The sequence below is a fragment of the Emydura macquarii genome, unplaced genomic scaffold, assembly GCF_026122565.2.
Source record: "Emydura macquarii macquarii isolate MOO-44397 ecotype Brisbane River unplaced genomic scaffold, CSIRO-AGI_Emac_v2 contig_3295, whole genome shotgun sequence".
Taxonomy (NCBI): Eukaryota; Metazoa; Chordata; order Testudines; family Chelidae; genus Emydura; species Emydura macquarii.
The window spans coordinates 5,427,294-5,444,065 of NW_027133432.1; the positions used below are offsets into that span (position 1 = coordinate 5,427,294).

The 16,772-nt window shown below is 37.4% G+C and overlaps 1 protein-coding gene across 1 annotated transcript in view; it reads right to left on the reverse strand.

Annotated features, from left to right (window-relative positions):
• Positions 1–9,710: 9,710 nt before the first annotated feature.
• PHIP (pleckstrin homology domain interacting protein) overlaps positions 9,711–16,772 on the reverse strand; it is a 327,383-nt gene continuing 320,321 nt past the window's right edge. Inside the window, exon 40 of the mRNA XM_067532638.1 lies at positions 9,711–16,098. Within this exon, the coding sequence (XP_067388739.1) occupies positions 15,449–16,098 (650 nt within the window). The 3' untranslated portion in view covers positions 9,711–15,448. The remainder of the gene's footprint in view (positions 16,099–16,772) is intronic.

A 16,772-nucleotide genomic window follows, 5' to 3' on the forward strand; every position in this document is an offset into this window, starting at 1 on the left:
CATTTTTAAATATAGCCAAGCACACTGCTGTGGGGAAAGTGTGGAATCAGATTTGGGAGGGGAGATGGTCATGATGGGGAGGAAGATCATAATCTTAAAAAGTGGTCTACAACATGAAAAAGTTCAAGGAGCACTACACTGGTATAATTCAAGCTGTAACTCTGTAGAGTCTGCTTTGTTTTGTATAGCATCAACCAGACTTTGAGTTACTTAGGAGTGAATACATTTCAGTGGTACTGCCTGCATATGTATGGAAAGCCCTTTGGTAACTATCAGGACGAAAAGTATTATAAAATGTATATTATTAGACACTTAACTCAAGTCACTGTTATTGTCTGTCTCTACCGTACACAGCAAAAAGCAGAGCATAGGGACCCACATTTGGCAGAAAGTAAAGGATTGACATTTAGGTTATCACCTCTAAAATAAAAGGTTTTAGAGAACCCAGTTACAGTAGTGTTTGGCCACCTGCTGTGGATGAGTGTGAATCAGTTTTTAACTGGGTAATGGAATCATGCTGTCACTGGACATCATAGGCCATATCACGATGTAGTAACAGATAAACAGAGGTTGGTCTTATTATGCTAATGTATTATAAACGGGTCAATCACTGTTGCAGTTTATTTAGACAGAACTCTCATCTGAACTCAAATCTTCCACTTCCTAAGTCCGTAAGGCTGTCTATACTGGACTTGGAACCAAGTTCACAATTCATAGATTCCAAGGCCAGAAGAGACCATTGTTATCATCTAGTTTGACCTCCTGTGTAACACAGGCCATAGAACTTACCCCCAAATTATTTCTAGAGTATATCTTTCATAAAAACATCCGGTCTTCATTTGAAAATGGTCAGTAATGTAGAATCCATCATGAGCCCCTTGGTAAGTTGTTCCAATGGTTAATTACTCTCACTGTTAGACATTTACACCTTACTTCCATTCTGATCTTGTCTAACTTCAACTACCAGCCATTGGATTCTGTTGCATCTTTCTCTGCTAGACTAAAAAAAAACATTATTAAATATTTGTTCCCCACAGTTACTTATAGACTGTAATCAAGTTACCCCCTAATCTTCTCTTTGTTAAACTAAACAGATTGAGCTCCTTAAGTCTGTCACTATAAGGCATGTTGTCTAATCCTTTAATCATTCTCGTGGCTTTTCTCTGAACCCTCTCCAATTTATCAATATCCTTCTTGAACTGTGAGCACCAGACCTGGACACAGCATTCCAGCAGTGGTGGAACTATGTTTAACACAGTGCCTGAAAACTGGTTTGTAAGTCTGGCCCCTAGCTGTTTGGTGTCACCCTGCTCTCTTCATAACCATCCCAGCGGGTCTTTACGTAAGCTTTTTGGGGCATGAAATATATATTTGTGTATTGGACATTGTGGGTGCAAAGCAAATAATGTCAGCACAGGTTGGCCAGTCAGTGCTTGATCTGAATTGAATAATCTAAGAGTCTTTGAAATCCTATGCCATAGCTGTGCAGAAGGTGAAAAAAAGTTGCTTTAAGATGACAGCTGCAGCATTCCTTTCCTTCCCCTCTCCATTAATTGTGTTGTCAGTTGTTGTATCATGTGTCCTTTTAGACTGAAAGCTCTTTGAACTTGTCTTTCCTGTGCTCTGTGATGCACCTAGAACAGTTTTGAATACTGGATAAGTAATAAATAATAAAGTTTATAAGATGAAGAAAGAGGAGGCAGAAATTAGATTGGCATCCTCCATTGAAGGGTTATGGCCTCATATGGTGCAATGAGAATGGCTACTAGTTTCTCTTTTTTCAGGTTGTTTAGGAACTTGAGCAGTAGAGGCATAGAGGGATAAATGTATAATATAGCATAATGACTAGGGCCTCTCCCATTGAGTTGCGGTCACAGCACATTCCTTGAGCAGAATTATCTGGGCTTTGCATTGGATGACGTGGCAAAGAGATTTATCTGTGGATGGCTATAGGTAAGATGCATCTCTCAGAATACCCCATTGGTTTTTCTCCCATTCGTGGTTGATGCTGAAATGTCTGCTGAGAGACTTCACCACTGTAGTCCGTAGTCCTGGTAGATAAACCACTGAGATGTGTATGCAGTGAGATATATGCCAGTTGCACTGTGTTATGGATTTGGCACATAAGGATTGGGATCTTGCTCCTCCTTGCTAATTGATATAATACATTGCTGCTTTGCTGCCCAGCATTATTCTGATTGGGTGGCCCTTGATGTGTGGTAGGAACTGTTGGCAAGCGTCACAAACTGCTCTCAGCTCCAATATGTTGATATGAAGGATCACCTCCAGAGGGGTCCATTTACTGTGAAGTTCTGGAAGTGCGCAACCCACCCATCAAGGATATTGGTGCACCCAAACCCATCAGTGGTGATAATTTTTGAGAGACAAGACTGTAGAAAGGGAACGCTCTTACACACTTTTTGTGGGTCCCTCTACCAGATCCTAGAGAAGTCAGGATCTTCCGACAACTACTTGGATAGATTGTCTCTGTTGGGGGTGTAGACAGGTCTCAACCATGTTTGACGACACAGAGTGAAATCTTGCTAAAAGAGCCATGAACGTAAAGGCTGCTATATGGCCCAGAAGTTGTAGGCACACCCTTTCAGTGGTTTGTGTGCTCTGTTGAATTGTTGAGATAAGTTTGCACATTGTAGTTAATCTGTCCTCGGATATGTAGGCTGTGGTGGAAGAAGAATTCAGAGTGAGCCCAAAGAACTTTGTACATTACGTGGGTGTTAGAATAGACTTTTCCATGCTGAGGTGGTGGCCTAGAGAATAGAACAGAGACAGGGTCTTGCTGGTTGCTGTCTGAGCTTTGAGAAGTGAGTAGCCCTTCAGGAGCCACTTGTCCAGGGAGGTGAAGATGATTATGCCCATTTGGCTGACAGAACCTTGGTAGAGACCCTTGGGCTAAGGATTGTGATGGGATCCCTGGGGTACAACCTGGATCTGTGGGACCACTGTGCCCCCTTAGCTCTCTAGCCTGAGCTATCTCAGACCATGCTTATGCCAGTGACAAGGAGCAACACCCCTCCAGCCACTGTGATCACTCAGCCATCAACATGCGGAGCCACACACCCCGCTAAACTGCATGAGTACTCCCTGAGCCACTCATGAATCATAAAGAGAGCAGCACCAGCAAAGCACCCCAGCTCTCAGCCTTCCACCCCAGAAATATACTGTCTGATGTTGTTCAAGGTTCCCTTGGACAGTGTAAGCTCATTAATAAATTTGCCACTTCTTCATAGGAAAGTGGACTTACACCAGCCTTTGTAATCTGAGCTGAGATTCCCCAAGCACTTCAACCAAAACCACACTGTTTAGGTAAAATATAAAACAGATTTATTAGCTACAGAAAGATGGATTTTAAGTACGGCTGTCAAACGATTAAAAATTGCGATTAATCGTGAGATTAAAAAAAATAATCGCAATTAATCGCAGTTTTAATCACACTCTTAAACTATAATAGAATACGACCTATTTAAATATTTTGGGTGTTTTGGGGGGGGGGCGGTGTTTGTATGTTGGGGGAGCATGTCTCTAAGCAGAGCACCTGAACGCTTTTTCAGCTGTCAGCACTATTCACTCCAGAGCCAGCAGCAGTAGCAGACAGGCTTCTTCTGTTCCCCAACCCCAGCTCAGCAGTAACCAGGTACACAGGCAGGGCGAGGAGGACACCCCAAACTCAACTCCCCCTCCCACTGCTGATTCACCGTCTCTATTCTGCTAGCAGCTCTGCAGTGTCTCAGTCATATTCCAGACTGGTTGTACAATTCTTATCATTTACAAATAGCCATGTTGAATAATCTTTGTGTCTTGTTTTTTTGTTCAAACTCAAAAGCTGCAAATTAACTGGTAATATAGTACCAAATGAGGTTAACCAATGCTTAAAGTACTATCACAAGTTTTGAAACTTAACATCCTCAGTGATTTGAACATGCATTCATCTCCATTTTAGAACTGAAATATGGACATGGGTTTATTAATTTGCACACATGCCAGTAGGTACGGTGTACTCCTACATGCACAGCTTTGGGATCATCATGGCAACACCACTGATGTAAGGTGGTTTTACATTTGCCTGTGGTTTAGATCAGTGGCTTCATCAACTGGCAGTAGAGTTGCTTTAGTTATGTTATATATAATTTAAAGTAACTACTTCTGTTCTCTCCACTAAGCTTAGCAATGCAAGTTTTGTCTGCTACTATATTGACTTCCATGATCACCATGTTTTCGTTTTTAGCTAGGGCACGTGTGCAAATACATATTACACACACAGCTTAGGAGACTGTCGAGAGTCATTATACAGGTAATTGTGGCATGCAGGCCACATCGGAAGGGCCAGTAAGGGCCCTGAATGACAGCCACATACAGAATTCCATAAGTAGGGTTCCTTGCGTTTTACCATAAAACATCTGTTTCTGGCTGGCATGAGGAGAATAGTATGCTGAACTAAAAGGACCATTGGTCAGCAGTTCCTATACTCGTATGTAGCATTTCCACCACTCCACTTCCTACCATAGAAATGACTCTCCTTTCTGTCTATTTTTGGACTCCTGCACAGATTTTTTTAATGGATCTAGGGTTCCCAATTTTGGTTGATGTATTAATCTTCAATTCCTGGAGACTCCTGGACAATCCTGGAGGGTTGGCAGCCCTAAATGGATCCTAGTTCTTAGTTGGGGATTTTAGACATAAAAAGATGGTTCTCCTCCTCCCCACAATCTAGATGAAGTCATGCTATAACAAGGAAAGAAAACAGAAAGGAGAGGGCAGTGGGAGTAAGGTACAGATGGCTCCTATAAAAGGTTGTTTATTTGAATATCTATGCATATTTTAAAGTGACAGTAAATTAATAAAAATGTTTAATTAAACATTTTAATAGACTATCTTTTAAATAGTATGACCTGAAATTAAAAAAAATCATCCTGTACTTTTAAAGAATATATTTTGTCGTCCCTCTTCTCCCCCTCCCCCCGGCCCTCCATTGTGGTCAAAAAGGATTTTTGGTTAAGACAGAACAACCTATGATCCTGTCCACCCTTCCTCCCCATTTCACTTAACACCTGCTTACAGGGGCTGGTGAAAGATAGGAAGTGGTTTTTTATATGTTGAAATACTTTACATACAGTGAAGTATGTGGGCTTCTGCCTTTTTACTTGATCACGGCGGACCATTCTTTTCTTGTCCTTCCTACTATGTTGAGATGCTGTTGTTCATCAGGGTGCTGTGCTGTAAGATGGGAGGAGAAGAGATGATGTATAAAATCTATTCCCTTAGATTTCTCATTTCCCCTTGTCTGGTGAGGTGGGAAGGTTCTGATGAGTTGTCACTGTTTTGACTGCCATGTACTTCCTTAAAATTATTTTTTGAATGACAAGATGCACTGAGTTTAACAGCTCTTTTTAATTGTTTTTTCCTCCATGGGTTCCCAGCTTGTTAAATTTGCATCAGTAACCATGATTAAGGATATGATTTGGTCACAGATTCAGTGACTTTCCAGGGCCTCCGTGACTTCTGGGGCAGGGCTGGAGCAGTTGTCATCCCCAAGGCCACTGCTGAACAGCTGATTGGCTGGCCAGCCCCATGCGCTCAACTGCTGATCGGTAGTCAGCCTGCTGGCGCAGCTGCAAGCCCCAGCACCTCTGTTTTCCCCTCTCCCCCAGGGAATTTTTAGTAAAAGTCAGGGACAGGTCGGCTTCTCTGAATTTTTGTTTATTGCCTGCGACCTGATTTTTACTAAAAATTCCCTGGGGGAGAATCTGAACCTTAACCATGATAAAAAAAATCCTTTTAGTACAGCCAGCAAAGATCTTGAGAGGCTTCCATCTCTGGGCTTGATAGGAAATGAAACCATGGGAAGGGAGGAAGAGGAATCAGAAAGTACCTGCAAGAACAAGGTTTAGCCAGGCTGGGGCTAGTGGGGAAAGCCTCAGGTCTAGGCACCCTTGAGCTCTGGAAAGGGTGGATAGCTGCTGAGATGTTGGGCTGGCTACAGCAAAGATTGGCTAGCAGAACTCATTCCTTCTATGAAGGTGAGGCAAAACTGGGCCACTCGGGGCAGTAGGCCACTCAGAGGCCACAATTGCATTATTTGCATGGGAGGCAGAAGTGGCCAGAGACCATAGGAGGCCAAAGGAGGGAGCAGCCGAAGATGCCAAGGAGCAGTGCCAATGTGGAGGACCCTCCAGAGGAAGGATGTGGGTGTGGAGGAGCAGATTGCCTAAGAAGGGAGGAGGTGGCAGTAGAAATACCTTCCCAAATGGGACTTAATCAGACCTGTGGCTGGCTGGGAGATCCCAGGGGCAGCAGCTCCTGGAACTTGTGTACACTGAGAAGCTGCTGCAGACAGGGTATGCTGTGGAGTGGAGCTGCAAGATGAGGTAGGGTGTGCGTACTGGTCAGGAAGGTGAGCAGCATTTGAGGTCTATGGATGCCACCATCAGGGGAGCCTTCTCCCTTTTTGGAGGTGGCACAAAGAGTGAGACATCCTAGAATCCCTGAGAGAGATAGACTATTATGTTTAATTGAATGGCTGGACTTCACTGAGACTCCCCACAAAGGTAAGGGCCGTCTACCCTCTTCCCCTGGCCTGAAGTAGATTCCTCAAGCTTCTTCCTTATGTGACCTTGCTCATTTCTTTCCTTTTTCTTGTCTGCTCTTTCTCTTTGATGTCTCTACAAGCCAAAAAGAAAGGGTGAGGCTCAGTCAGAGAAGGGAGAGAATTTGGGCAAAGCTGCCTCCATGCTTCTGAGATGAGAAGGAAAAGAAAACTGTCAGGCATTTGTCTGTCTGAGGTTATATAATTAGGAAAAGTTTAGCACTCTGCATTCTTGCTTCCTATCTAGGTGCTTGGCACCTAGAGATCTCAAAACATTTGAGCATAGTTAAGTCCCAGAAAACTCCTGGAAGGCAGATAATATTAAACCTGTTTTAGAGATAGGTAAATGGAGGTGTGGAGAGAATAACTAATTTGCACATCACAAACCAAATTGGTGAGCGCTAGGGACAAAATTCTGGATTCCTGGCTTCCAGTTTCCTGTTCTACCCACCAAATGACCCACACATTTCTAAAATTCAGCAAAAATGCCTACTAGAGAGTTTTACAAAAGTAGTTTGTTTAATCTTTCTACTATTTTGTAAATTCATTTTCAAAATACAGAGCAAGTTAGACCATGTTGTGTACTAGTCACCTATATTTTACGGACATTTTTGTTTTAGTTTTCTGACAAAAAAATGCCAAGTGAAACGTTCTTTAAGCCTCAGACTGAAATATTATTTTTAAAAGCAAATCCCTTTTGCCAATCAATATCTGTTTCCATGGAAATAGCAAACAGCTAATATCTTTTGTAAATTTCAGCTGTCACTTCCAACTGAGTAGTTCAAGAGAATTTTCCAAACGGTACATACAGAATGTAGGGCACAAAAGGCTCTTAAAATCTGAAATATTTTACTTTGAAAATAAAAATAGGATAGAAGTCATCCTAGACACATTAACCTTACTTTTTAAATAGGTATTTTGATTTGAGGAGAGTAAACTGGTTAGGAAGTTTCCATGTGTGCAACACTTTCAGTGAGCCCCTGAGGCAGCCAGCTATGACTCTTGACGATGCCTGTGTAATGCCAGATAAAATTAGGTTTCTCCCCAACCTCTCCCTGAGGTGTAATTTTCATAGTAGTGAGAGATGCAAAAGTCCAAAGTAGAGATCCTCCTTTAAAGTAAGGATATAATCCTCCTTCCAGCAACCCACTATAATGAATTGACAAACAAACCATTATTGGCTTTAATTATTAAATTTCAGTCACTAAACAGTATTTACCTTTAAAAATGTAATTTATGACAATTTACTTGGAGACTAATCAAAGGAACAGAATTGACACTAAGAGCAAATATGGGGTGCGGGTTGAGTGGGCAAGAAGAGTTTACTACTACTACTACAATTGGAAGTTTTAAAATGCTGCAGAACTGAGCAGAACAGGGAACTGAGCAAAGTGAGAAAGTTGCAACAGGTTAACATGAATACCAGTTTGAAATGGATTATGAATAAATGCAACAAGTGGTAAATTTCTAATACACCATAGTAATGTGGAATACCAGGCTAGTTTATTTGTTTTATTTTCAGATTTTTGAATGATTTGTTATGTAGCAGAATAAACCAATCTGAAATTTTGCCATGTTAGGATTAAAATGAACAAAAATATTTAGCTAACGTTTCAACAACAAAGTAGTAAAGTTTAATAGTCATTTTAAAGTCCGAATTAGGAAACTGACCCAAAAGAAGAAAACAATACACAACACATTTACCACTTGGCACTAAATGTCAGAATATTTGAGATGCTAGTACTAAAAGAAAAAAATATTTTCAAAGGTGTTCAGAACCTGCAGCTTCAGTTGACCTCAGTGGGAGGTATAGTTTTACAATATTTCTGAAAATCAGACCCTGCATGATTTTCTTTACTGTTCTTAAGAATGTCTTAAGATAAAACTCAGTGAGGAAAAGTTCTCTTTTTAATCTCATGTTGGAAAGTGTTATAGTTTATATTTGCTTTCTCCCCGCCCAAAGAAAAAATTTGTTTCTTAAAAATCTTTTGGTGATAACACCAGTTTAGGGGTTATTTGCCCTTGGATAAATATGTAATGCCCACTAATATTGTTTGGACTCATGTAAACATGCTGAATAGAGCGCATATGCCTTTATTTTTTAAAATCATAATGTTCTGAATGCAAGCACATTTTATTGAAAAGAGTTTGTAAACAGGTACATCTCCTCTTGCTGTGGACCTTCACAACCATGTCTCTGTGAAGCACAGGCCACTGGAAGATCTCAGTATGTGTCTCAGTATGCCAAAACGATCATGTGATTCAGTTAAGGAAATGTCATACTCAGCAGCATATGCTAATATGATGAGCCAAATTTATTTTGTGTGTAGGTGAGTATCAGGTGTTGTTTGTGTAATTAAATGGTTTGTCTGAGGTTTCAGATAAGTAATGTAGAGGAAAAGGGATACAGCTTCCTATGAAGAAGAGAGAAAAAGAAAAGCAGAAAATGGAGGAGAAAGGTAATCCATGCTACATTTAAACTGTGGTTTTTCTGAGCCAACCCGATAGTTAAAAAGTTGGGTTGCAGATATGGAAGGCATATCTCTATATGTAGAGTACTTGTGATTTGGCATCATTGAAAGGGGTGACATCCAAAAGACTTAAGAGGCCACAGTTTGAAAGTATACGCCCTATATTTTTTGATGTGCCTCTATCGCCTGTTTTACACATGTACGTTTGTCTGTCCCTTGTAAAAACAGTTTTGACAGGAAGGTGACTGCATGCTTGAGGAAGAGGATGAACCTGACACACACTACTTCCCAGAATCTTTAAAAACCATCATGTGTAGATTGAGACAACAGCATCAGCAGCACTATGCCCAATAGTGGCAGAGGGTAGACTCTTATGTCAGCCCTGCATTGATTAGTTTTAATGCCTAACTCTGAAAAATATATTAAGGATGACAAAAATTAATCTCTAGCCATCACAGCTGAAATGCTGTAACACCAGCTGATGTGCTTCCACTACTCAATTGCATGCTCAGAAAAAACACAAGAACAAAGTTGATTTTAGGCTGTGCTGTGATATAGTTTTTCCATAATACAAATAAACAGACCATTACATAGAAATAACAAACACTGCAGAACCACTTAGAAAAACAAGTTTTCTATTTATTTAAAAATAAGTTTGTAGTTACTACATTGCAGTGACAGTAATTCTTACACATACATTCTAGTTTGTATAAAAGGATTCAAAGTATTATGCATCAAAACTAACATAGAAAGTGTCCACATAACAGTAAAGAAAGTTCCAATCAATATGTACAAAAAGAAAGGGCACTGTTATCCTGGTCTGATACTGCAGGTTATAACATGATAATCCAGATTTCTGGAAGAAAAAGACTTCGATAAAGCTAAAGAATTATTGTTTTCAAACTGTTTGTTATTCATTACGTACAACAGATTTGTGTTTTACATAATTCTGTACAAAATAAGCATAATTTTTTATCTGAAAATGTGTCAGTTTCAAAATTAACCCTTCCAGGTCACTTCCTTAAAATTGAGCTACATTCTACACGTCTAAACATTATAAATGACAGGGTTTAATTAATTCACTCAAGATCTTTTAACAAGTTACCTGTCATGGTTTTGCACAGTTTTAATATGGTCCAAAAATGTAACTTTGCATTTTTTTCTCAATATATCTGTAAATCAGCATGCACAACCTTATGTTTAAAATAGGATGTGTGCCTTATGTGCATGTGTACATCGTAGGTGCTGATAGTATACTATTCCTTTCTACTCCCAATTTCTGGAGCTTCTTTTTTTACGTGTAGAAAGTTATAGTAAAATATTACCTCCACTCTCACCATGTATTGTTTATATCATATTAAGTGAATTTCCTGATGTATTTATCTGCATTTAAAAGAGTTCTAAAGACCTTCTGTCCCCCTCCCCCATATAATTTCACCCAAATAGCTTATCATAGCTAGTTCCTAAAAATTATCTTTATTTTATTGTAGCATAGTTTCTCTGGAGCGCCTTGATGCTGTTGTAGTCTTCAAAACAAAAAGTGTATCCCTCTTCGGCAGTATTCTTTGTAAGTAGAACAAATTATAAAAATCTAACCTTTCTGGAGCTTCCCCCCTCAAATGTACTGTAAAATAAATAACAAAAATGATTCCCATACTAGTTAGCACAAACAGATGAGACATGTATAGGTTAATTTTAATTTAAAAGCTACATTAATTGTCTACCAAGTATAATAGAAAGTAAGAGCCATGTTCTTGTTTAAAAATTATGTAAAGTTAAAACAAGTGTTGGATTTGCTATCAGAAATAAATTTTCAGACTTGGCCAATTTATATGAAATTTAATACACTATTTTTTCTGTATATAAACAAACACATTTATATACAATAATGTACAGCAGAAAAGTAACAGCCCTTTTGTTAGTTGAATATCTAGGTGCCCCTGGAAACCAATCAGTTACAAGAACTTCGGGGAAAATAGACAAAAATAGATTATCAAATAATTTTACATTTAACATTTTTGCTTTCATTAGGTAGTAAAAGGTAACAGAGAAAATGAGCTTTTGTTTTGTTGTGAGGTTAAGGCCCTCTTTCCTCTCAGCCTTCCCCAGCATAACAGAATTTAAACTCCTTTTGAAAACAGAATAACAGTGTTTAGCTGGAAAAAAACCACTTTGACCAGCTAGTGTGGAAAGTGTGCAAGAACAAGGATAAAATATGGTTAATTGGCCAGCAATATGTCAAACAATGTTCTCTAGATTCCTGCTCAAAATGAGTTCACAGGATCACTAAAGATGGGCTAAAAACAGTCTCCTGTATATGAGGCCTAAGGACCCCATCCAGTTAAGTATGTAATTTCTATAGGACCAGCAAACAGTTTAACACGTGCTTAACATTAAGTATGTGGTAAAGTGCTTGCTTGATCCGGGCCTAAAAGTAAATGTGAGCAAGAGAGATTTAACAGTGTGGTGTATGAATTGTAGCAAACTTCCAGTTGTTAAACAGATGTACTGATTTAGTCTGCATAGTATTTTAATATATGGCAAAAGCCTCTGGAACAGAAGGCCAGAGTTGATACTTGAGAAATACGAGGTACAGCAATATAGCCCAGGAGCTGTCTGCTATACCATGTAAAGGTGAGTTTATTTTTATAGATGATAAAGGACCCACATGCACCATGTCAGATATATTACAATTAATATTTTACAAATATGAAATAACAATTCAACCAACTTAATCTTACAAGTCTAACAACAATTTAATCACAAATGAACACACTATAAATAAATGGGTGCAAGTATATATCACAGCAGTCTAATCATGAGAGAGATTTTCTGTAAAGTAGTGATCACTGATTATATCATAATGACAAGAACCTTTGATGAATATTGACACAATACAGAACAATACTGTACTGAAGTTCTTCAGGTTCAATTCTTGGATAACAAAATAACAACGGAAACAAACTGGATAAACATTTGTTCAGTATGTAGCCAAAGATACACTGAGGGTTGTTAAAGTAAACATTTAGAATATAATAGTATCTGAAAAACAGCAGTTATTTCCTAGTCTAAAGATAGAAAATACTCTGGTATTAGATACCACTCAGCGGTAATTGACTTTAACAGCCACCCACAGAGAAAACCATTGAATATTCCCATATCAGAAGTCAAATATCAATGGATTTGAATGAATTAAGTTGTTGTGTTCATTGCTGCCAGACTTGTAAGTTTACAGTATGATTGTATATCAATAAAACACATTTATATAATATTTACAATCTAGATGTGAAACAAACACACGTTATTTCAATATTCCATTTTTTTGAATTATTTGTTAGATACTTGAGATAACGTTATCACAGCTTATTGCTCACATTTAAAAACGTCCGTTACCAAAAGCTCTTTTTCTTTGTTGGTACAATAAGTAAGTTGCAAATATCTCAAATACATTCTTCCAAACAAAAAAGGACATACAGCATGATGGTGATTTAAGTCTCATAAATAAACTTTTCCAACCTAAAGAAGCTAAATTATAAAAATATATATTTTTAATAAATCTGGTATTACTTCTCATAATTGTTAAAGTGTTGTTTCTATAAAAAACTGACCCAAATAATTCACAATCTATTTAAAAAGAAAACAATGTCAATGTTTCTAAATGTGAATTAAAAAAACCCCCCGTAGCTTAATGTCACAGATCTCTGTGAAAAGGGAACAATATATCTATGTTCTGCAGATAAGGCCTTCTATTCTTGTGGTTTTTTAAGGTGTACAGTTTCATACAATGTAACGGGAAAGTGTGCTATTCCATTCTCCAACATTACATACAGTATTTTCTGTGTATAAATATATACATAATCATGCCATATAAAACATTACAAATAGTGTAAATACAGAAGTTGAATTTTAGATATACTCTAATTTATTATATTACAATGCAGATAATATCAGGAAATTACACATCTGAAACTGATTGCCTTCATCACCAGTGAGATCCTTAAAATTAACAACTGCTAATTCTCATACTAAAATGAATTAGTTTAGAACTGGGTAACACACTATTTTTAACTGTACAACCATAATTTTCTACCTTACCATATGTTAAGGTACTGTATTTTAATAGTTAAGAAAATTTGTTAGAAAAAATAAATAAGACAAATGAAAATCAAATTAATCAAATCCATGCCCCCCAAATTCAGAGTCAAAGTAATCCAGTCAGGCTCTTGAAAATAGTTTACTTAATTTCATATAAAGATGTGTAATGAAGATAGTTACATAAATCTATACTAAAAATGCCAAATACATGGGTTACTACTGATTTTTAGCAATTATAGGTAAATTATAGCTAATACTTACTCTTCTTGGATCAACTCCTGATTTCCTTGCTCAGGCATTTCTTAAACAGACTGTGTTGTAACAGAATAACTAGTGCAGGATTTGGCACAGAATAAGTAAAGAGAATCTGTGCAAGTTTAAAGATCCTATTCCTGCAAATTCTTACTTCAACAGTTGCACTCAAGTCCATCAGACTTGTCTTGTAAAGGAAGCATTGTATGAGTAACGGTTTTCAGATTGGGCTCTACTTTTTAATATTTAATTTTCAATTTTTGTTCTTCTAAATCAGGATCACGACACACTGTCTCGCATTATCCCAAAATAATGTATCTGAACATTTTGGTTACATTTTTGTACCATATCAGATCTAGAAAATACTACTGTTTCTATACTGTTTTTTTAAACTGGACAATACCTTTTAAGCAATAGAAAATGGTATTAAAGTTTGTTTTTAAGGTATAAAATAACTAAATGTACCATAAACAAATAAATAACTGCTTTTTTTTTTCCACAGCAGTATATATAGTAATACATTCCCCTAAGTCATATAGTTATCATTTACAATAGACAACTTAATTTTACTAAGGATGCAAGAAATAATAGAATACAAGGCACAATCATTAAATGTAATTTTTCTTTAGGGTGTATATTGACTTATGTCAGCGTGATAAGTATACCGTAAAAAGTGCAGAAAAAACACAATGTGCAATGAGACCACTGTATAAAACATGATTGCATAAAAAGTGATTTGGCCGTTTTTAACCTTTAATAATTGAAAATAACCAATTTTCCCCTTAAAATTAAACTATAAAGTATCACGTTTAAAATTTTCTTTTTTCTTTTCTTTTTCTTTTTTTTTTTTTAAATTCTAATGCTATCTAAAAAATCCTGAAAAAAAAGAATTTATACCTGGGTAATATTGTATGTGTGTGTTTGTGTATATATCAATCTACACATACACACGTCTTTGTAAGTCCTTTTTAGCCTACTAAACACATCAAAAGTTGTAGAAAACAATTCAGATCAGAAAGTAAACATCATAATCCCATACTTTTTCCTGTATTTTCCTTGAATCCTTTAACCAATTATACATTTTGTCTAAAACATCTCTGTCAAAGGACCCCACCAGTGCATTGTTTTCTACCGTAAGTACCAAAAGAGGATACATCTCAGCACAATTTATAACAACTAGCTATACAGAACAACAGTCTTTTTTATCTTTGAAAAGTGTATGTGGTACTGACACTCAAAAAAAGAAAAGAAAAAAGAAAAAAAAGTCTTTCCACTGCACTGATTCTCAGTCTTTGGCACAATAAACAGAGATTTAGTGATTGATACAAGAATCAAGGTCTGAAAAATTAGACATATTAGTCAAACTTTTTCCAATGTGGATATATATATATATATATTTATATATTGTGATTACATTTTCTCTGTTTGGCAGAACTTGGATAAACCAACAGCCTATGCTAGGCTTCTTTTGCAGTTGAATGTTCTATCACTACTCAAATTAAACATTTTCAGATTAGCAAAACTGGGTAATTTTGCATTTGTCGTTAATGGAAATGTAATTCTTAATTTACTGCCACTCTTTGTCAACACCTGGCTTCCTGGGAGACGACTTCTGCAATCAATAAAAATGTACCTTGCTTGGTCAAAAATAGACTTCTGTTCTCAGTTTGTGGCATTAAAAATTCTATCAACTTGTTTAATCACAGAAATACTCTACACTGCTCAGGAGTACAGTAGTTCTCACTTCCAAAATGTCGCAAATTGCTTATTTATAGGTCTTCAATTATTCTTAACTATGACCAAAATGACTGTTGAAATGCATAACCTATCTGGAGGGCAATAAATAGCAAAAGTTTAAAATATATATTTCTTTCAAAGAAGTGTTCTTTCAGGTATTTTTTGCTAATTTTTTCAAATCACAACATATTCTTCTAATCCATAATAGCAGCAGAGGAGCAGAAGTCTTTGTTCTGCCCACTCCTTAACTGTACCTGCTTCATAGCATTCTAAGGAAAATGTTTGGTAACAGTTACCAACCAATCAAATTAGCCTTTGCTTTTTCAGTCAACTTTCGGACTCTGCCTCTGCTAGACGTTCCAAAAGTTAAAGAGGTGTCTTCAAACAATAGCTGCCTTTGCTCTTCTTCAGAATCATCTTCATTGTAAAAGGCTGTCCTCCTACCCTGGTTTCTAGTTCTCATGTGAGGTTCAGAATCTTTCAGTTCCTCAGACCCTCCTTCTTCTTCTACAGGCTCATCTGTTTTTTTCCTCCTGCTTCTTGTCTGCATCTTAACATCTGCAGGGACTAAAAGGTCTGAGTCTGACTGATGTGTCTTTGTCTTTCTTTTTGGCTTTCTGCCTCCACGGCCTTTTTTTTGTAATACGGCTTCCTTCACACTATTTTCAGACAGAGAATTGCATGCATTAGAAACTGAGGGTTCTTCTATTACCATGTCCCTGGTGGTCTGGATTGAATTCTGCTCTGCATTCATCTGTTCAGCAACGTGTAACTTTTTTGGTTTTCTACCTCTTTTCTTGTGCACAACTTCACAGGTACTGCTATTAGCCTCTATCTTCGGTTTCCGTGCAGGCCCTCTTTTAACTGGAGGTTTTGAAGGTTGCTCTCCATGTCCATTTACCTGAATGCTTCCTGATGCCAAAGCATTATTTTTGCTGTCTGCTGTAAAAATATAACAGAGTAATAATATGTAAGGAAAATCTATATTCTTTATTTGCCCAATAGCTCCTGATAAAACTACTACACTCCCTATTAGTGAAATACTGTTTGAGTGGATGACATACAGTAACTGCCTTCATCTGTGAAGGCCCAAAAATGGAGATAAATCAATTATTTGTGCCAGAAATGTAAAATGCTATCAGACTCATTGCTTTAGTGTAAATAAGATTTCTGTCATTATGACTCTTTATTTCTGATGTAAATAGTTTTCACCAGAGTTTGGATGCCAAATTTGTGTGAAATGCAGGAAACTTTGGGACTAAAAGAAGTGATATGCTGGCAGTGAGGAACATTTAAGAGGTGTGATATTCATATTTGATTTCCACATCACCAATTATGGGATTTCCTCTTACTTCAGCTGTGTGACTGAAAAACTTTTTCAGTTCAATAACATCTTTCAATTTAAACCAGTTATCATTAATGTCACTTCTGATGCAAAACGGCTACATTTGTCCTTGCCTTTGTTAAATGGAAAATAGATGACTGCAGTGTGCCACCATCTTGAGCATTCCAACATTCAGAAATTTATGCTGTTGCAGAATGTGTCCACCCCTTGCTAAACAGTATATTAGAGTGAGTATGTTTACAAAGTTGACAGAGATCTGCACTGGCTTCTG